Source organism: Hyaloscypha bicolor (genome assembly GCF_002865645.1).
Source record: "Hyaloscypha bicolor E unplaced genomic scaffold K444scaffold_168, whole genome shotgun sequence".
Taxonomy (NCBI): Eukaryota; Fungi; Ascomycota; class Leotiomycetes; order Helotiales; family Hyaloscyphaceae; genus Hyaloscypha; species Hyaloscypha bicolor.
The window spans coordinates 62,619-83,315 of NW_020194670.1; the positions used below are offsets into that span (position 1 = coordinate 62,619).

Here is a 20,697-nt window from a genome sequence, read left to right on the forward strand (position 1 = left end):
AAGCCGGTGAACGTCCGTCACGAATGAGTCTTACAAAAGCGCGAGAAGTTGGCTCTGCAGATTCCGCAGCTGCTGGTGGAAGAACTCCACGCAGAAAACAAGATGGGCCGTTTGGGGGGATGAATTTGAAAGTGGCAGGCATACGAGGTGTTCCGGATCGAGTACGGGACTCAAAAGATCCAAGAAACAAGAGAGATGAACGAAAGGATCATGGTTTCAAGGCACTGAAAATGCAGAGATCATTGGCGCCAGTCTCCTACGATCAGCGGACACGAATAAAGGAACGAATGGCAGAAGTTCGAACCTTCAGAGAATTCCCTTTGCTCGAGTCAGTTCGCAAGGCCATTGTGGAACAGGCATTACAAGGCATGGATGATCTTACGCCGACGCCCGTCCAAAAAATTGCTATTCCAGCCCTTCTGGGTGAGACCAGCAGGGCGCGGACCCGAATTAGACGTCAACAAGCTCTCCGAGAAGAGTTCCTCGTGGCCGCAGAGACTGGTTCCGGCAAGACACTCGCATATCTAATACCTACGATTAATGCTGTTAAATTGGCAGAGGCTGCAGATGCTGAAATTGAGGAGCATGAGAAGGCATTGGAGGAGGAACGGAGACGAAAGAATGATATAACCTTAGTCTCGCCACCTCTGTCGAACATGCCGCACCCAACGACAGGTCGGCCAAGAGCAGTGATTCTTGTTCCAACAGCTGAGCTGGTGACACAAGTTGGCAACCTTATCAAGGCAATGTCACACACTGTCAAGTTCCGTTCGGCGTTAATATCGTCTTCGTTCAGCGGTATTGTTATTCGAAATCGATTGTTTTCGCCAAAAGGTATCGATATTCTAGTCTCAACACCTCATCTCCTGGCTTCAATTGCCGACTCAGATCCCAATATTCTCTCTCGCGTTACTCATCTCGTCATCGATGAAGCTGATTCCCTGATGGACCGTGGCTTTGCCCCACTCACATCGGCCATTATCGACAGATCTAGCCCATCCCTCCAACAGCTCATTCTCTGCTCTGCAACGATCCCTCGCAGTCTGGATACCTATCTACGGAAGCGTTTTCCAGATATCCGACGCCTTGTGACTCCAAATTTGCACGCCATCCCTCGACGAGTTCAGCTGGGTGTTGTCGATGTGGAAAGGCCTCCGTACCAAGGCAATAAAGACCTGGCTTGTGCAGATACGATATGGTCAATTGGAAAGGCAGCTGCTGACCACGATGGGCCGGTAAAGGGGGAGATGGACGTGAAGCGGATCCTTGTTTTTGTCAATGAACGCGAGACGACCCAAGCCGTCACCGAGTACCTTGTGTCGAAAGGAATCGATGCGATTGCCTTGAGTCGTGACACGCCCGAGGAGCGGCAGTCGGAAATGTTGGCCTCGTTCACGCCCGCAAAACCACTTTCAGCTCCAAAGGTTGATCATCCAGGATCTCTCGCGGACAACCAGCCGAACTACGTTCCAATCGGCAAGGCGCCGCCTCCGGTGAAGCGTAGCCTTCCAAATGTGAAGGTGTTGGTCACGACTGATTTGGGATCCCGGGGGATCGACACGTTGGCTGTGAGGCATGTAATTTTGTACGATGTACCGCATTCTACCATAGATTTCATTCATAGACTTGGGCGAACTGGGAGAATGGGTAGGAGGGGGAGAGGAATTGTACTTGTAGGGAAGCATGATCGGCGGGATGTTGTGGCTGAGGTGAAGGAGGGGATGTTCAAAGGACAGGCGTTGATTTGAGACGCATTCGGCAGGCACAGAAAGATGTCCATTTTGTATCATAAGAATATACCCATCTCGAGATGTTTCCCTAGTCTATTGTGGAAATCTCTTGTTGCAATCCCTGACATATTTGTTGAAGTTACTCTCCTTTTGCGAGTCTGGTTGCCCGAGCCCGCCCGTTCTATTCCCGGTTGGTAAGGCTGAATGAAACTGAATGTCGGTGGGCGACATGCACTGCACCCTTATTGTAACTCCTTTGCAGGGGTCCTGTAACTCAGGGATGAAATCATATTTGATCATCCTTGAGCGGCAGCGCCACGAGCGCTGCCGCTCTGTCATCCAAGTCAATCCTTCGGGACACGACATAGACTTTGAAATCGTTCAAAATCTACCAACGCAGTCCATTGGACGGCTCACTGCAGATTATTGAGTTGAGGGACCAAGTTGCTAAGTTCAGTTGGTGGATGACTAAATTGCATTAAGCAAGGATAAAGATGGACAATGCCCATTCTCATCAAAGCCAACTTGGCTGCAAGGAAGCCCGTTAAGCGAGGGCGGCTTGGGTAATTAGGGGGGAGAAGCACGTGACTAAAAGTCGGCTGCCTCTGGAGGTCGCTGTTTTCATAGTCTCTAGCCCGGCAACAGAAACCATAAGGCTTCGTACAAAACATTTAGCGATAGAAATTTTTTGTCATATGTTATGGACGCACCTGTTTTTCACCGTCCGTCAGGCCAGCGAAGCTACGCCTCGGCAGTGATTGCTCGGTCGGTCGGCTGGATGCATCCACTCTGTCCTGTGGAGCGAAAGTGGTGCTCCTACTAGAAATTTACATAAATTGATCCACACTTCGTAAAGGCGTGGGATCTTTGGCCGCTAGATGCAAGCTCTCGCTCGCCAAGGCGCCAACTGAAGTTCCAAGTAAGCTATGGCTGCGATCTTCAAGTATTCCTCTCAGTAAGGCTAGGATGTGAAACTTTGGGTCGATATACGGCCATAGTGAAGGAGCTTGGGCTGATCAGCGAGTTGCCCAGCGATTGCAAAGCCTCGCAAGGCGAACTTTGGGTTACCAATATTTCCAAATCTGCACGGAAATCCTTACGCAAAACCTTCCCACTCTCTTGAGAGGATTAAATTCGATCCCGGACCAAGTTCGAGTGTGGGGAAGTTCCTGCGTTAACCTCTTGTGCCAGCTATTGGATATGCGTGTCGAGGCTAACCTTAACCTGACCGCCTCAGCCCCGAGTTAAACCTCGTGGGACGGCGAGGTGCGTAAAGGATTGCGGGATGTGTGCCTCATTGGCTTTCCCTTAAAGCCAAGTTTGACGGGCCTGAGGTAGCGCCATCATCCGTAAAGCTATGGTGCTAGTAGCAGGCAGGTGTAACCCCCCAAACTCCTCTTACCTCGACCAGCGCCTCCAAGAGATGCGGCGCCGGTTTGCGTTGGCTCGTGTATAATAAGTCAGTCCATGCCCACTCCTTTAAGAGAACGTGTTTCCCAACTTCAAGTTTGAATTCTTTTGCAGTTTCAAAGCCCTTCCCCAGAAGCTGTAACTTTAAGTGAAGATTGAAGAGCCATCAAGATCAACGCACCCACGAAAACACCATAAACTCAAACATTACGATGGCTTCCCCACAGTACACCGCTGAACAACCTCAGTACCATACTGAGCAACCTGCCATGCAACCCATCCAAGAGAAAAACTACCCACAACAAGGATTGCCTGAACAACCTATGGCGCAGCAGCCTGTGCCAGCAAACAACTTCGCAAGCGCAACACCTCTCGTGTCATTGCAACAAGGTCCGGCACCCGTTGACTGCCCAGTGTGCAGAGTGAGGCAGATGACGAGGGTGGAGTTTGTTTCTGGTGGAACTACCCAGTAAGTCTTCTTTCTCGGCAGGTGAAAGACGAATATCAGGATACAGAAACTGATTTACGGAATAGTCTTATTGCAATCCTTTGCTGTCTCGGTCTCTGCTGTGGCTGTGTTCCCTATCTCACGACTTGGTTCAAGGACGTCGAGCATAAGTGTGGAAATTGCGGGGCGCTGCTGGCGGTTTGGCATCGCAGCGGGAGGGTGGAGGTTATTGCACATGCTACTACGTAAGGGACTACGGATTGTGGTGGGGATTGGGAGGGAATTGAATCATACCAGGATTACGAGATGTGATTGGTGGGATTGATACTTGATATGGATGTAAAATCGGATGGGTCGAAGAACTTTCAATACTAGGCATTTCGTTCTATTCAATATTTGAAATCAATAGTTACTTTAGTGGCTACTCAATGGTTCCAGACAAAGCGCGTATCTTTCGTTAGAGCTGAACGTGATGGACCTCAGCGAAGGCACTGCGACTCGACTTAGAACTCCTATTCTTTTCTGCGCCTTGCGTCTTCCTAATTCTGCTTCAATCAAGAGTTCCAGCGTCACGGTCCGTGTTCCTTCTTCTACTGAAGCTGGAAGTAACTTCAAGTACCAGAAGTCAACAACTCATTATCACCAGGAGCAGAGCATCGACTCGACCCTGAAAAGCTTGACCAGAGTCTGAATTAATGAAGGTCACTTTTCCTAGACGGATCATAACATTCTAAAAGTGTATTATTAAGAGTGGGATATGCTGGTAAACAGAAGACGGGAGGCAAAAAAGCCACACTCGCTATCTGGACAACCAATGATGAGTCATCGAGTTCCAAGGCTCCACTCGATGCCAAAACGCATACCGTTATCAATCATGGATTCATCTCTAAACGTTGTCATGTCTTGCATCCATTATCTGCATCGAACATGACATCAATAAGGGCACCACCAGTCGTCAAATCAAGTTACACCCAGGTGGACTTAGTTCCGTGGGACCCGGAGTCCCCCGAACATGTCGAACGAATGGTGCAACAACGAATAGCTTGTGGGTGGAAGCACGACCAGGTAGAAATGTGGAAGTCCTGGCAAAGAGATGGCAGATTGGTTCTGCAATGGGTGGTAATATACTCCTCGATATTATGTATTCGGCCCTAAATTCCCCAGGTCCTGTCAGAATCCGATCCCGCAAGGGCAGAAAAGCTGGAGAAACATACTGCTGCATTCCCAAGAGAGAGTGGACCTCTTGTAGACTCCGCAGTAACCCTAGGCGGCGAGCCCAGAGCTCCGAACCTGGAAAAGAGGTTCATTGCCGTCGGACATATTTCCTTGAATAAGGAGTATGAGACGCCTGAGCGTACAGAACCGGCAGAAGGACTGTACTGGATCGCAAATTTTTATATCTCAGCTGCACTTCAATTCATGGGATTGGGGCGGGCGGCAATGGATGCCGTAGAGAGTATGGCGATTTCGGAGCCACTGTGTGTGAAGACTTTGGCTCTTAGCACGGTGGCAAATGAATATGAAGCCAGGGACGAAAGGTGGGCGGCATTGGAGAGAGATCCACCAAAGGTTGGTTTAATGATGAGCATTGGAAGTTTATGTGCTAACATGTGTAGATTCTGAACCAGGATTGGTACGAGAGGAGAGGATATGTGGTTTATAAGAGAAACGAGAAGATGTGGTCTGAGAAGGATTCGAAGGGGAAGGAGTGGTGGTTTCCAGCGGTGTTTATGAAGAAGGACATCAGATAGAATGCGTCGATAAAATGCACCAGGAGAGTAGAGGAGCGACTGCAGGTTAATGAAGCCATGCAATTGAAAGAATTGAACGAACAAGGAGGCGAGGTATACCTAGAGACGCTGACAATGGCAGAGGTCGTACGAAGGTAGGTTTGAGAGTCAATTTTCTACTTCCGCCCGATTATCACACTAGGGAGTTGTACTGGAATAGAGTGGTGCACTAGTAAGATTACAATTGACAATTTCAAACTTCCATTGGTGTTCGAAGATTGATTGGATTGCGGTTAGGCGGCCCGCGATAATGAGATTAGCGAGCAGTACTTCGTAATGAAGATGCAGCACAATTAGAGCTGTGAGTTCGCCAGAAGGACGGACAAGTTCGCTTTGAGCTCTTCGAGGTTTGTGGGAGGACGATTCCATCTTTGCGAAAGCTTTAAACTCGTAGCTGACGTCAAAAATTTGGGTGGATTGCGGGAACCATGTGGTTGAACGCATCAAGTTCCTAGAGAACAATCAGATACGCTCTCTCCCTGATAATTTCCGAGACCTAAAGTTCGATGTCGAGCATTCGAGCGATCAGTTGGGAGCTGTCGAAGACATAGCTCAGAGAGATGTCAAAAGCATGGGTTTGGCACCCAGAGCTGTCCTTGAGATCATTCAAGGGAATGTCAAAGCTGGGAGCGAGCACTCCATGAATAGCCTGAATATGACTTCAAGGTGAAGGGACTCTTACCAGCTGAATGGTAGCGAGCTTCGAAAACTCGGAGGCTGCCAAGGAGGTTGGTGGAGGCAATATGAGGTCGCCGACGACACGGTACACGAGCTCAGGCGACTCCATGTCGTAAATAGATACGATGAGCTCTGAGACGACAAGAGGAGAGCTGGAACCGGGAAGCGTGAGGCTTTTCGATTGTGCATGTCGACACTCACAGAAGTCGCAAAAGTCCCCCGAGATGTTGCACTTTCCACAACTATCGAGCGGCGAGCCCTCACTCCCCGCAACCAGTCGCGACAATTCTGGAAAGAGAAGTAACAGCTATTTGGTTGTCGAATTCAACCATCGTGCTTAGAATAATTTATATGGGTATCAAGGTTGGAAAGCGCCCTGTAAGTAAGACAGAGAGAGACTTGCAAGACGTGCAGCGAGTTTTGAGTCAGTTCCTTCGTCTTCTAAATGAGCTTTCCGATCTGTCTGCACAAAATGAAGGGTTCGAAACTAATTTGAAAGCATTTTCCGTATTTGGCAGTGGTGACACTGCATCTAGCCTTTCACAAGGACGCAAGTCGTCCTGGGGAAGTGTGTACACCAAGCATCGTTGGGGCTGTTTAGCGAGCCAAGAAGCGAGAGCCGGATCCTACTACCAAAAAAACTGACGAAGAAAAAGTGAAATCCACACCGTGCAGCCCGTCATTGAGAATTAAACTCGATGCTGGCGTTCAGGGCGGCCATATTCAAATAAAACTTAATGCCCATTTTGTCACAAAAACGCAAAAGGGAAGAACCAATAGTCGCACTGAGCTGAATAAACTGTTAGACGGAATTTTATTGCTGACCATCACGGATCAACTCACGATCGAACTCAGAACCATCTCGGAACATGTTCAGATATGTGAACGAGATATCATAACCCTGTAGTGTGTTAGAAGAAACTTCTTGTTTCGAAGTGAAGTGTGACTTGCATTAGACCATGCGACTCAACGAAAGTTTCGGGAAAATGCCTTATTTTAATCTATCAAAGGGGTAAGTAAAGTGGCGAGAAAAACGCCAAGAGTCAACGGGAGCACTAATCGTTCGGCGGTTCCCACCTACAATTCGCCTAGCACGCCTTGTAGGTGAGGGATAGCGATACGCACAGAACAGCGATACGCAAATTTTTTACCAAAATCTACTATTATTTGCCTTAAACCCTACGCATCACTCCCATAAATCATGGAAAGTACAGCGCATTTGAGCCTTTACCTTCCAATAGTCCTCTGGAAATAATACCATTATCTGTCAATACTTTTTCCTCTATGGTTTGGCTAATCGGGCGTTCCGCATATTAACTACTTTGACCTCATCCTCATTATCTGCCGCAATATCTGCTCGCCCTTAATATACATAAATCTCTCTATACTTTTGAATGATCCTTCTATTATCCCTATTATTCCTCTTCTCCCTTTCTTGCTCTGCAAGGCTCAAATCGTGGACTCTTTGCTTTGCTAAAGCACCGGATAGTATGGATCGCTCCGCTATACCCTCAACCTTTTCTTATACATGCTTTATAGATAGTATAATTGGTATACTATTTATTACTGCCTCTATTTGCTCCTTTATATATATAATACCCTTTTTTCGTATGCGAATTGTCAATGGCGTGGCCTAATTAGCCTAATTCTCGGCAGGAGGAGGAGTGCGGGGTAGCGGGGTAGCAAATGCGAGAGGAGAGAAGGGAAGAATTAGTAAAGATTATCGAATTGAAGAGGTTAGAGGAGATGGCGTATGAGCTTGTTGTCTTATTTGCTTCTGAAGTTGCTTATATTCCTTCATTTTTGAGAGTACTATTTCTGGTTCGAGAGGAATTAGCCCTGTTTTCTTGAAGGAATTCCGTGCGATTATACGGCTATTGAATATCTTATCCCAAAACCTCTGGAATATCGCAAAAAATGCCTTTTTATCCATTGTCTCTGCACCCATAAAGATCTCTCGATATAATTCGACTTGGAACCAATGCTTTAAAGCTTGGAAAACGGCCATATCAAGAGGTTAGAGAAGGTGAGTGGTGTGTACAGGAAGCTTGAATAGTCATATGCGATGCTTCTAATAATAGTCTAGGAATTCACGACTAATATGAGAGCCGTGGCCATCGAAAATCAAGATATAATATCTGCCGGGTCCAGAAGAGAGACAGAATCTGTCAAAATGCTTAATATAGCATACTCTAAGCCAATAATTAGTAAATCCTGTAGGAGATCGCGCGAAAAGTATATTCTCGTCAAGCTGGTTTTTAAAGTATCCCCGCAAGTAATATGCTCCCTTAAAAATAATTATTACTAGTACCTTAGTTCCTCTATAATTAATCATAGCCACTACTATCACAAGCTCTCGATTCTCTGGATCTATATTATATATAGCTTCGTAATTATGGGAAACGTAGACTTAATCGCCGGTAACGACTCCAATTTGGAACCCACTCTCGTCAAAGTTAGATATATCGCAATCCTCTATATTATATCTTCTCTTGCATCAGTCAAATTCCTGGAAATGCCCCTTGACGTCCTCTACAATATATACAGCTAATCGCTTTGCGGATAAAGGCTTCTCTCGTATCGATTTGAGGAATTCGGCTTGCCGGACCATCCATACTTTGGTCCATCAAATCGATACTGACGAATTGGGATCCCCAGAGCTCCAAAAAAGGAGCCTTCCTGCAGCTGCACGAATCTCGTATATATTAGCCCTACGGCCGGAATATTGGAGCATAAGAATATACTCCTTTAGGGCATCGTCTTGTGGTGCGGAGAGCTTTTTGTTCTGCCCCCCTCGCGAGTGGCTGGGTGGACGCCCACGTCGACGAGCCATTAGACGTTCATATGGGGCCCCAAATTGCTTTGCAGCCTTCGTACCTTTCAGGTAAGGATCATTATCCATTGCATGAGAGGCTTTAGCTATGCGCTCTTCGATTTCATGTAGTTCGGGTGGCATTTTGGTGATTTTGGTGGAGTGATGTGTGGAAGTGGGGTAAAAAATTTGCGTATCGCTGTTCTGTGCGTATCGCTATCCCTCACCTACAAGGCGTGCTAGGCGGATTGTAGGTGGGAACCGCCGAACGATTAGCTGTGTTGGGATGATCCTCGAAAGGGGGGAACGTGAAACAGCTCCTGACGACGACCGCATGAATGGGGGACATGCCAGAAATAGGTAGGGATTAGGTCTTACCAGTAAATCCTTCAAATCATCCAGCGAAGCGTGGTTTTCTGTTGTCAACGTTCAACAATCGCCATCGAAGCTTGAACTCGTGGCCGCTAAATTTGGACGTTTTTGTCTGCGGCTGGAGGGTTTCAGCAGCATCATCACAGCCCGCCGCAGCTTCCCCCAGCAGGAACACCAGCAACCCGAACACCGACCTCGGGCCTCTCCAGCCTCGGAAAACAACTGTTGCTGCTCAACACCATCCGCAATATCAATAACAACCCCCCGAGACCCCATTCCCTCGCTCATTCAGCCGCGATGGCAGGCAGGTTCGTGCGCGCGTCGAAGTATCGTAAGCCTCGTCGTTTCCCCGGGCAAGGCACGAGAGCAGACTGACAGCGGGACAGGACATGTATTCGGGAAGCCGACGAGGAAGGAATCTTGCTACGACAACTTGCACATCAGTCGCAATGCGTGGGATACCAATTTGGTGAAGGTTTGTGCCGCGTGCCTGCTCTTGGGGAAGAGGGCCGAGCTGACGGTGAATCCAGGCAAACCCAGAATACCTCGCCGTCAATTGGGAAGCTAGCGGTGGAGGCGCGTTTGCGGTGATACCAGTCAACGAGAAAGGCAGACTCCCTGAGCAGATCCCTCTCTTCAGAGGGCATACTGGGCCTGTGTTGGACACAGACTGGTGGGTGCAGATGCAGTGGCTCGAAACGTAGCGCTGACTCTATTAGGAACCCCTTCAACGACCGAATTATAGCATCTGGCTCCGACGATGGGAAGGTATTCGTATGGCAGGTGCCTCAAGGGTTCACACTGTATAGCGACGACGAGGAGCCGAATGATGTTGCTCCCGTAAGCAGGTTGACGGGACATTCGAGGTACGTGTGGTAAATCAACCTTGGAGCAGAAACCATCTGACAGTTGGCAGAAAGGTCGGACAAGTCTTATTCAATCCTGCGGCAGAGAACATACTGGCCTCGGCTTCGGGTGACTACACAATCAAGCTCTGGGATATCGGCACGGGCAAGGCACACCTCACATTGAAGCATGGAGACATCGTTCAGAGTTTGTCATGGAGCGCAAACGGTACCATGCTGGCCACTACATCCCGAGATAAGAAGCTGCGTGTATGGGATGTTCGACAGGAGAGAGCAGCACACGAAGCTCCCGGACATACCGGTGCTAAGAACAGTAGAGTTGTATGGATGGGCGAGCATAACCGTTTGGCGACGACTGGTTTCTCGAAGATGAGCGATCGGCAGATGGCATTGTGGGATGCAGGAAGCCTTGCAGAGCCAATCGGTGGATTCACTGTCTTGGACTCAATATCTGGTGTTTGCATGCCGTTCTGGGGTGAGCTCGCTGCGAGAATCCGGTTTGGCGGTGACTGACAGTTTCCAGATGACGGAACACAATGTTTGTACCTGGCCGGAAAGGGGTAGGTCTGCACATCCAGATCATGCTAATTTGGCTAACGAATCAGTGATGGTAATATTCGATACTTTGAGTACGAGAACGACAAATTCGAATTTCTTTCCGAGTATAAATCTGGAGATCCCCAAAGAGGATTGGCCTTCGTTCCAAGACGTGGCATTAACGTGAGTTGGTCAATACCGGTCGTTGGAAGTGGCCTAATATATTCAGGTCCACGAGAACGAGGTTATGAGAGCATACAAGACGGTTAACGACAGCTACATCGAACCTATATCATTTACCGTCCCTCGACGAGCAGAGGTCTTTCAATCTGATATCTATCCTCCAGCAACTGGCCTCAAGCCCGCAGTGTCCGCCGCAGAATGGCTTTCCGGAAAGGATGGTGTTCCAGCAAAGATTGATCTAGAGAGCATATATGAAGGAAACGCACCGAAAGAGGTCCCCGCGGACTACAAGGCCCCAACACCAGCCCCCGCACCATCTCCCGCCAAAACCCTAGCACCGAAGAAAGAAGAGCCCGCACCCATTGCCACGCAAAGAGCTCCGCCTCCCTCCATGTCGGAACAGAAAGGTTCGATTGCTGCAATGGCGTCCAAATTCCAGGACGACGATGGAGCAGATGAGGATGATGATGAGACCTCAAGTTTTGAAGAGATCGCTAAGCCTGTTCAGAAGCACATCCCCGCAGCTGCCAGAGTTGAAGCAAAGCCACCATCTCCTGTCAAGATATCCCCAACGAAAACCTCCCCGCCAAAACCAGAGCCAGTAACTCAGCCTGCACCCCGGTCTCACCAATCACCTGTTACTTCGCCGAGCCCGGCCGCCATTCCTACTTTCCCTTCGTCGGGTAACGGGTCTGTGGAGAGCTCGTTGGAGCAGATCAAGAACTTACTAGAGGCACAAACTAGGACAATCAATGCACAAAGCGAGAAGATTGGAAAACTTGCGCAGGAAGTCGATACATTGAAGATGAAGGTTGGATCTGGGGCGCAGGATCAGAGCGAGCGGATTCGACAGTTGGAGCTGGAGTTGGAGGCTGCGAGATCATGATGGTGGTTTGAACAGGGCAAAGTCACTTATGCCAGGGGCTGGGGTGGGCGATGGGATACCATGCTGCTTGTCTGTGTATGGCGGGATTACTGCATAATTGTGTTGAATAACGAATTGAGCGATTGGGAATCGAGATGCTGTCTCCTTGCCACCCTCCCTTTTCTCTCCAACCCTTCATCCTTGTCGCTATGTCCATCGTTTGCAGTCTTGCACGAAATGTCGCACTCCCGGTTGTTTCTTCAATTCTTTCATATCATATGTTTCAAGTTTCACGCACTAAGACCCTGTCGCATCGAAAGTTCGATGTGCCTGTCAGAGCATGCGGCCTCTCTTGCCGAGGAGGAGGCTCAGCAGTTCGACAAGATGGGGCCATAATAAGAGCTGGCAACTTGGGCCTACAGGGCTCGATTCTCTTAATTTTCACAACAATGCCGCATTTGGCATCAACTTCTGGTGAGAGTAGGCAATGTTCGTATTCGCAATAGCGGACAGGGGAGTACAAATTCCTCGATACGCATTAGCGGGGTACACTTCGGGGGTCTTCATTTTTCCGAGTGCGAGAACACCGGACGTCCGCCGACACCGATTTTGGTTTAAATCGCGCTCTTCCTGCATCATCTCTGTACATCACTGCGAGTTGTATTCGTCCTAGATCACTTTTCACGTGGAAGCCACGCGATCAAGTTTGCACAATGTCACCCTCTGAAGTCCCTCACCAGCAGCCGGGTCAAGTCTCCAACCTCCCTGGGCTCACGACATATATAACCGGCCATGATCCGAAGACCGGGAAAGCCATCGTACAGTCTAAACGCCCGGGAACATGGTCATCCTACGATGACAAGCTCATGGGCTTCAACGTGGCCTACACCACGTCCCAATTCCCAGCCTCGCTGAACGGCGATGCCGACCTCCGCGCCCATGATGCTCTCACCGCCACCAAGAAACTCGGACTCGTCAACCCAGGGGGCACAGTGTGTCGTATCGTGGACTTTGCTCCTGGTTTTGAATGCATGATGCACCGAACGCAGAGTCTGGACTACGGCATTGTGCTAGAAGGCTCGATTGAGCTGGTGCTGGATTCGGGGGAGACGCAAACGATGCATCGAGGAGATGTAGCGGTCCAGAGAGCAACTATGCATGCTTGGCGCAATCCAAGTAACGACGAGTGGGCGAGGATGGTTTTCGTCTTGCAAGACTGCGAGAAAGTGGTGCTTGGGGATACGGAACTGAAGGAGGATCTTGGGAGGGGCGTGGTGGGGCTGCCGTCGAGCGGGAATGACAAGTAGCCAAGTAAATTTGTGTGTTAAACTTGAAGGATTCAGTCAATGGATACGGAAATGTCGATGTTCTGAATCGTTCCCATGCAGGTTCCCGTTCGCATGAAACAACTCGCACGTTTACGGATGAATTGCTTCACGTATGTATGTCAAAAGTCTTACCCTTTCAATGGACCCCGGAGGCGCGAATTCCATAGAATAATATCATTCGGTTTCACCGGATTTAAGGAACATTTCCCATGATATAAAAAGGGTTGAATCGTCAAATGATTGACTATCTTCAAAGGGCGATTCGTTTCAAAAGGGGTATGAAGGAAGGACCAGATTCTCGTTTCACTTACACTTCTCTTTTCAATGGCATGAAGTACTTAAAAGCTGGCATAGTTGACAGTCGATGTTTTTTCCAGCAGAGAAACAAAACCACCAAGCAGGACCCATCCCTACCTCGATTAACAATCTATATATTCATAGTTTGAGGCCAAACACGAATTTAAGTTATAGGAGAAGTGGAAACCATCACCTAGCAGGTACGATCCCATTTTCCTCTTGGCCCTCGTCCTCAAATAACTGACGACCTTCAGCTGGTCGAGATATCATCCCCACCCAGCTGCCCCAACTACACCACCACGAACTGCTCCCAACATATCCAACGTATCCAAGAAGGCAACAACTTCTACAACGGCAGTCATTCCGGAAACTCGCTATGTCATTGTGGAAAACCCAGCCGAGCTGCTGTAACTTCCGCAGGGGCGTGTTACGTTTGTGCTACCGGGGATTGCGACTTCTTTGGTCATTCTGCATAGGCTGGAATAATGTGATCGAGGAACTAGGCTTTGAGAGGCAGGCGAGGTTGAGCTGGACTCGATCTTTCGTTCTTCATTGTAGTGATTTGGTTCTGGCGAGGCTTCTCAGGCCTAGGATCTTTAGGTGAGACGTTTCAGCTACAAAATTGCTCCACACAAACTGTCCTCTTCCCAGATCTTGTTTCTGCGAGCAGGTCCTCAATCTCGCCAAAGAAACTCTCCTTCGAGTTAATATCGGTGACTATGCAGAGTGTCCTAACCATCGTTCCTCTCCCCGCTTAATTCAGGGGCTCTGCTGCGAGACCCGAGTTGGATTTACTACACGAAGCCTTTGAGAAGTGGGAAGACTCCAGCTAGGCCGGCAACAATGGCATATTTTAGTAATCAATTACAATTAATGCTATAATTATAAGGTATCAATTAAATCGATTAATAATCAATTATAAGCAAGCAAATCCCTGCTTATATATCCCCTTTTCTAATTCCAGAAAGTTAAGGAATTTAATAAAATATTATTAAAAGCCTGATTTAGACTTGTCGGAAGCTGGGTTTTAGTTATATATAGTAGACTAGTATAGAAAAATGTTTATATAATAAGTAAAAAGCGCTATTATATAAAACATTTAATTAGTTACTGGAAACTTAAAAAGAAGTTTAGGGAATCTTTTTCTAATATTAAATATCTATTTTTATCTTATTATACTTTTTTTTTTTTTTTTTTAAAAAAAATAATAGAATTAGAGAATTTTCTTCTAAAATTAAAAACTATTATCTTACTTCTAAAAATATTAAAAGAATATATTTTATTATATATTTTTATATTTAAAGGAATTTAAAAAAAAACTATTTTAAAATTATAATATATTTACTAATATAGCCTCTAATATTATTATTAGTATAATTATAATTATAATTTAATTAGTAAACTAGTTTTAATTAGATTTAGTAAATTTAAAAAAAGTATATTAATATTATAATATTATTTTTTTACTTTTAATAATTAAATTACTTTATTAATAAATATAAATAATATTATATATTATTAATAAACTAATATTAATTAATTAGTACTTATAAATTAAAGAAAGATTTAGCTTAATTTTAAAAGTATTTAATAACTTAAAATAAAGCTAATTTATTTTATATTAGAGAAGAAAATTACTTATTAATTTCTTAAAAGTATTTAATAACTTATAAAAAAAATCTAGCTTTTATTAATAAATAAATAAATAATTATTTAGTTATTTAATTATTTTATAAAACTAATTTCTTTATAATATTAAGATTATTTTCTTAATAATTAATTAATTATTTATTATTTTATTTTTAAAACTTTATTTTCTAGAACTTTATTCTTTAAAATACTTTTAAAATACTTTAATTTTAGTTTTAGTTTTAAATTAAATTTTTTAAATTCGAAAACTTTTAAAATTTTCTAAAATTATAGTATTTCAATTTCTTAATTTCTTATTATAAATAAAATATTTATTATAAATTACTTTTCTTTTTTCTTTTATTTTAAATTATATATATATATATTAAGAAGAATTTAATATTAGAAATATTTGAAAAAACTATTAATATTATTTAATAAAAATTAAAAGATTTATTACTTATAAATAAAAATCTTTTTTTATTAAATATATTTAAATTTTTATTTAAATTTATAATAAATTAAAATCTAATTTATATATTTAATTAAAAGACTTTATTAGATTATATAATAAAGGCTTTAGCTTTTATTATATAATATTCTTTCTTTAATTAATAAAGTAATTATATAATATTTAAAAAAAACTTAAATATTTTAAGAAATATAATTTTTGCTTTTGTTTTATTTTAAAGAATTTTATTTAATTAATTAAATTACTAGTTTTTTATATATAAAAGCTTAATTTATAATATTTAGAATTCTTTTTTTTTTGTTTTTATTAATTAGAAATCATATATATATAAAGCTAGAAATAAGAAATATTTAAATTTATATATAAAAAATAAAGCTTAAAATAAATAAATTTAAAAATTATTATAATTTAAATTTTTTTAAATTAGCTAATATAATTACTTAATTAGTATTATTTATATTTTATTACTTATATTTTATTATATTTTATTATTCTTTAATTATATAATAATATATATAATATAATTACTATATTAAAGAAATATATTTAAAATATATTAGAAATATTTAAAAAATAAAGCTTCTTATAAAATATATATATTTCTTTATAGCTTTTTATATTCTAGTTTTCTTTTTCTTAGTCTTAAATCGTTTTTATAAGAAATCTTTTATTTTAATTTTTAAGCCTTAAATATTATATATTATAATAAAATATTAATATATATAGAAATTAATTAATTAATAACTCTTATAGGCAAGAACTAATTATAAAAGTAATTATATTAGCTAATTATATTAAATAATATAATAGATACTTATTATAAAAAGAAATAAATAATATTTTTATTATAATTTATTTTATTATAAAAAGAATAATTATATATAAATATAAAAGAAAAAAAAAACAGAAAAAATTATATTATAAAGTTTATTTTTTTTCTATTTTCTATTACTTTATTTCTTATTTACTAACTTCTTCTTAAATAAACTATTATTACTAAAAAATATAACCTATAAACTAGTTCTTTTTCTTTTTACTTTTATTCTTAAATCTTCTATTACTCAAGCAGGCTTATTTTAATAAGATTTTAAATTATTATTTTTTAATAGATTTAGTAATCTTATTTTTTATAGTTTTTTTTATAGATATCTTTTTCTTATTCTTTTTTACTTTTAATACTAGTATAGATATATTATTACTAGCTTTTAATATTATATATTAAGAACTAATATAATTTTTAAAGCTAGTTAAATTAAACTAGATTTAGAAATATTTCTTATTTATTTATATTAAAAACTATTTTTGAATTTCCTTTATCTTAGTATTATTAAAAATAGAAAGAATTTTAATATTATTATTATAAAAGACTTTTATTATATAATGAATAATATTTAATTAATAAGTCTTTTTAATTCTTATAATAATATTACTAATATTACTTTTCTTTAAACTATATTTATTTTAAATAATCTTAATTAATAGCTTTATATTATAAATAATATAATTATAAAAAGAATTATATTTATATTAGCTCGAATTACTTTTTATAATATATAGCTATTTCTATTAGGTTTAGCTTCTTGTTATAGTATAGGACTCCCTCCCTTAGTACGCCCTATATATACTAATATTACGTATTTAGGGGCTTAGTTTCTAGGTATATTTCACTCTTATATAAGCTCTTAGAAGTACCTAATTTATATTTCTTAGAAAGTATATTTTTACCTATATTACTTCTTTATTTTAGAAATAATTTTCGGAGTTTTAATAATATAATTATAGAAATATCTTAATTATTATTAGTAAAAGTATTAAACTTATATTTCTTTTTAGGGTTTTTATTATTAGTATTTTTATTTATATTCTAGTTATACTTGTTTTTTTTCGGGATTTTTAGGAAAAATAAAATATAGCTTTTACTTATTAATTTTTTTAGATAATTTATTAGAATAATATTTAATTAAAATAAGAATATTATTATTATTATTATTTTCTTTATTATTTACTAGCTCGGCTACTTTAAAAATAGACTTATATATATTAATTTTTTAATATATATTATAAAAATATTTTATTTTTTTCGGGTATTTATTTAGTAATATCTAAATTCTTAAATAGTTTTTAGAATTACTAATAGTATTAAAAAAGTTCTTAAAGTTCTTATTAATAGAAATATTATTCTTTTTAGCTTCTTATAAACTCGGTAATATATTAGTTATAATAATAAAATGCCTTTAATTAATATAAGAGATATTATAGTAATATTAATAATAAGTTATATAATATTTTTCTATATAATATTATAATAATTATTATAGTTATATATATTTTATAATATTTAGTATTAAGGAAATACTTCTTTAGTTATAAAGAAAACAAATATTCTAATTTATATTAATATATAATTATAGAAATATAATAATATTTATAAATATAATTAGTAAAAATAATTATTACTTTATAATTATTATTTAATATTTCTTATTAATTAAGTATATTTTTTATAAGAACTATTTTTAATTATTTTTTATAGTTTATTACTAGTTTTAATATATTATTAAGAATTTTTACTAATTATTAGTTATTATATTTATTTCTTTATTTTATATATTTTACTATTCTTTTATTTATAATATATTTAAGCTTTTAATTTTATTAGTTCTTATTATTATTCTAAATACTTTTTACTAGTTCTTTTCCTTAAATAAATTCTCGTTTATATAAGTTTTTATTTTTTAAAATAGGTTTTAAATAAATAATAAAAATAACGGGATTTATTTTCTATTATTAAAAAAGTTTTAATTTATATATTAATTTTTTAATCTAGTAAAATACTTTAAAGAATTCTATTTATTATTTTATTAGTTTTCTATTTAGATAATCTAGAAAATAATATTTTTTTTATAGTTTTAAATAAATAAGGTCTCTAATATTTATTATAATTAACTTATACTTTAAGTTATAATATTATTTAGTTATATTATTAATAAAGTCTATAGTAATTTATATATTATATTATTATAATTTTCGAATTATATTAGATAATTTATTTTTAATATTATTTATTAGTAAGAATAAATTTATAGCTAAATAAAAGCTATTAATATATTTATTTAGTAATATTTGAATTATAACTATTTAGATATTATTTAAGGCTAATTAAAAGAAAATAATTTCTATAAACTAAAATTAATCTAAATAAAGAAAAATAATATATTATAAACTAATTTCTATAATCTGGTTTTTTCTTTTAGAAATATTATTTATTTATAAATATTATATTATTAATATAAAAGGTTTTATTTTTAAGTAATAAAATATACTTTTTTAAAAATTAGAAACAAATTTATAGTTTTTATTAAAGATTATTTCTTGTAAAATACTTTAATTAAATAATAATTAAAGAATTATATAAATTATAAATTAGTTTTTAATTAAATATATATTATATTCGAAAATAAATAGTATTTTCTTATTTATTTTATAAAATTATATTATTAAATAATTAAAAAAATTAATTAAATTAATTTTCTATAAACTAATTACTAAAATTATTAATAATACTATTATAAAATCTATAATAATAATATAATATAAAACTAAAATTAGTTTAATTAGTTATAATTTATTATATAGATATTTCCTAGATATTTAATTAAATAAATATATAAAATAATAAAAAATATATTTTTTAAATTATTTTTTAAACTAAGAAATATAGAAGTTATTTAGTTTATAAAGTATTTTTTTTATATTAAAATAGAAATAGTTATAGGCTATACTAATTATTTCTTTAATAATTATATTAGAAATATATAAATAAAGGCAAGTACTAATAATATAATATAGGAATTTATTCTTAATATAAAATATTATATTATTCTTTTTTATTTATTTTAGAAAGAAATCTCTTTCTAAAATACTAAGAAATTAGAATATATATATAAACTTTAGACTAATATATAATTCTTTAATTAATTTTGTTTTAAAATTAGAATATATAATAGTTTTTATTATAAATAAAATATATTCTTATTTATTATTTATTAAAATATCTTATTATTTTATAGTTTTTAATTATAAGAATATATTAAAGATATTATTTAGCTTATTTAAATAATATCTAATATTTAGATTAAATTAAAATAAATAAATAGAAATATATACTAATTTTATATTTATTTTAAAAATATTAGAAATATTTAAATTTATTTATTTATATATATTTCTTATTAATATATAATTAATAAAAATAATAATAAAATAATTACTAGATTAAATTATTAGATAAAGTTTTTAATAAACCTATACTAGTTTTATAACTTCTAGTTTAATAATATAATAGTACTTTTTTATAATATTTAATAGCTTATTTATAAATATTATTAGTTATATATATTTAACTAATAGCTTAGTAATTATTTCTATTAGTTAAATATCTAGTATAAAATAGAAAACTATAATTATAAAGCCTTATTTTACTAAAATATTTAGATTAAGAAATAAAATCCTTTCTAAAGAGAAATATATAAGAAACTTTAGCTTTATTAGTATTTCCTAAAAAGCTTTAAAAACTTTCTTTTTTATAAATATAAATATATAAATAGTTTTAGTAATATAATTATAATATTTTTTTATTATTATTTCTATTTCTTTTTTTATCTTAAATAATATTATTTTTTATTATTATATTAATTTAATAACCTAAATATAGTTTAATAAATATAATTATAGCTATCTAATTATATTAATATATATTTCTAATATTCTTAAATATTATGACTTTATTTTTAGTTATTAATATATCTAAAATATTAATAAAATAACTAAATAATTTTATTAAAATATATCTAATAAATAACTTTTTTATAAAAAGAAAAAGTTAAAGTTTAGAAAAAAATAAAAGAATAATTACTAAATAATAAATATATTATTTTATTATAATTAAAAAAAATATTATTAATAAAGTTTTATATAAAATAAATATATATTTATAATTATTTATTTATAAAATACTATATATATTAAACTAAATTATAGAAACTTATTAAAATAATATTTAATTATTCTAGCTTCTTATAACTAATAATTATAAAATAATTATAATATTCTTTAGTAATAAAGAATTAATAAAAGAATTATAAATTATTTATAATAAATATAGCTTTCTTTTTAATATATATTAATAAAATAAAAAAATAAGAATATAAAATAAATATTACAAATTAGAAATTTATTTATAATATATAAATTAATAACTAGATATTTCTTAGTAATAAT

At 36.9% G+C, this 20,697-nt stretch overlaps 8 protein-coding genes across 8 annotated transcripts; 6 read left to right on the forward strand and 2 right to left on the reverse strand.

Moving 5' to 3' along the window:
* Positions 1–78: 78 nt before the first annotated feature.
* Positions 79–1,866, forward strand: K444DRAFT_619841 (P-loop containing nucleoside triphosphate hydrolase protein). Its single transcript, XM_024881588.1, has one exon. It carries the CDS (start codon positions 120–122, stop codon positions 1,746–1,748), a length of 1,629 nt encoding a protein of 542 aa, XP_024729538.1. The 5' UTR covers positions 79–119; the 3' UTR covers positions 1,749–1,866.
* A 1,216-nt stretch (positions 1,867–3,082) lies between these two features.
* K444DRAFT_705005 (uncharacterized protein) lies at positions 3,083–4,112 on the forward strand. Its single transcript, XM_024888097.1, has 2 exons — positions 3,083–3,609; positions 3,675–4,112. Exons 1-2 carry the CDS (start codon positions 3,353–3,355, stop codon positions 3,835–3,837), a joined length of 420 nt encoding a protein of 139 aa, XP_024729539.1. The 5' UTR covers positions 3,083–3,352; the 3' UTR covers positions 3,838–4,112.
* A 371-nt stretch (positions 4,113–4,483) lies between these two features.
* Positions 4,484–5,549, forward strand: K444DRAFT_600640 (uncharacterized protein). The gene is made up of 3 exons (XM_024878632.1): positions 4,484–4,707; positions 4,753–5,157; positions 5,205–5,549. The coding sequence occupies exons 1-3, from the start codon at positions 4,516–4,518 to the stop codon at positions 5,337–5,339; spliced, it is 732 nt and encodes a 243-aa protein (XP_024729540.1). The 5' UTR covers positions 4,484–4,515; the 3' UTR covers positions 5,340–5,549.
* A 2,578-nt stretch (positions 5,550–8,127) lies between these two features.
* K444DRAFT_543093 (uncharacterized protein) lies at positions 8,128–8,391 on the reverse strand (the record flags this gene model as incomplete). Its single annotated transcript, XM_024875938.1, has 1 exon — positions 8,128–8,391. The coding sequence occupies one exon, from the start codon at positions 8,389–8,391 to the stop codon at positions 8,128–8,130; it is 264 nt and encodes an 87-aa protein (XP_024729541.1).
* On the reverse strand, positions 8,313–9,139 carry K444DRAFT_619846 (uncharacterized protein). The gene has a single exon (XM_024881589.1). The coding sequence runs from the start codon at positions 9,010–9,012 to the stop codon at positions 8,683–8,685; it is 330 nt and encodes a 109-aa protein (XP_024729542.1). The 5' UTR covers positions 9,013–9,139; the 3' UTR covers positions 8,313–8,682.
* Positions 9,140–9,199: 60 nt separating this feature from the next.
* On the forward strand, positions 9,200–11,895 carry K444DRAFT_572850 (DUF1900-domain-containing protein). Its single transcript, XM_024877373.1, has 8 exons — positions 9,200–9,571; positions 9,627–9,715; positions 9,771–9,913; positions 9,960–10,106; positions 10,157–10,581; positions 10,630–10,666; positions 10,712–10,826; positions 10,873–11,895. The coding sequence occupies exons 1-8, from the start codon at positions 9,538–9,540 to the stop codon at positions 11,710–11,712; spliced, it is 1,830 nt and encodes a 609-aa protein (XP_024729543.1). The 5' UTR covers positions 9,200–9,537; the 3' UTR covers positions 11,713–11,895.
* A 308-nt stretch (positions 11,896–12,203) lies between these two features.
* On the forward strand, positions 12,204–13,340 carry K444DRAFT_619849 (uncharacterized protein). Its single transcript, XM_024881590.1, has one exon. It carries the CDS (start codon positions 12,405–12,407, stop codon positions 12,996–12,998), a length of 594 nt encoding a protein of 197 aa, XP_024729544.1. The 5' UTR covers positions 12,204–12,404; the 3' UTR covers positions 12,999–13,340.
* On the forward strand, positions 13,192–14,153 carry K444DRAFT_201958 (uncharacterized protein). Its single transcript, XM_024871005.1, has 2 exons — positions 13,192–13,516; positions 13,571–14,153. The coding sequence occupies exons 1-2, from the start codon at positions 13,384–13,386 to the stop codon at positions 13,918–13,920; spliced, it is 483 nt and encodes a 160-aa protein (XP_024729545.1). The 5' UTR covers positions 13,192–13,383; the 3' UTR covers positions 13,921–14,153.
* The last annotated feature ends 6,544 nt before the right edge of the window (positions 14,154–20,697 follow it).

Coding starts and splice junctions, on each gene's coding strand:
- K444DRAFT_619841 (XM_024881588.1), top strand. CDS start 120: ATGAATTTGAAAGTGGCAGGCATACGAGGTGTTCCGGATCGAGTACGG.
- K444DRAFT_705005 (XM_024888097.1), top strand. CDS start 3,353: ATGGCTTCCCCACAGTACACCGCTGAACAACCTCAGTACCATACTGAG. Junction 3,610..3,674: donor GTTTCTGGTGGAACTACCCA/GTAAGTCTTCTT, acceptor TTTACGGAATAG/TCTTATTGCAATCCTTTGCT.
- K444DRAFT_600640 (XM_024878632.1), top strand. CDS start 4,516: ATGACATCAATAAGGGCACCACCAGTCGTCAAATCAAGTTACACCCAG. Junction 4,708..4,752: donor GATTGGTTCTGCAATGGGTG/GTAATATACTCC, acceptor TAAATTCCCCAG/GTCCTGTCAGAATCCGATCC. Junction 5,158..5,204: donor TGGAGAGAGATCCACCAAAG/GTTGGTTTAATG, acceptor TAACATGTGTAG/ATTCTGAACCAGGATTGGTA.
- K444DRAFT_619846 (XM_024881589.1), bottom strand. CDS start 9,012: ATGCCACCCGAACTACATGAAATCGAAGAGCGCATAGCTAAAGCCTCT.
- K444DRAFT_572850 (XM_024877373.1), top strand. CDS start 9,538: ATGGCAGGCAGGTTCGTGCGCGCGTCGAAGTATC. Junction 9,572..9,626: donor CGTGCGCGCGTCGAAGTATC/GTAAGCCTCGTC, acceptor ACAGCGGGACAG/GACATGTATTCGGGAAGCCG. Junction 10,667..10,711: donor TTGTACCTGGCCGGAAAGGG/GTAGGTCTGCAC, acceptor CTAACGAATCAG/TGATGGTAATATTCGATACT.
- K444DRAFT_619849 (XM_024881590.1), top strand. CDS start 12,405: ATGTCACCCTCTGAAGTCCCTCACCAGCAGCCGGGTCAAGTCTCCAAC.
- K444DRAFT_201958 (XM_024871005.1), top strand. CDS start 13,384: ATGTTTTTTCCAGCAGAGAAACAAAACCACCAAGCAGGACCCATCCCT. Junction 13,517..13,570: donor TGGAAACCATCACCTAGCAG/GTACGATCCCAT, acceptor GACGACCTTCAG/CTGGTCGAGATATCATCCCC.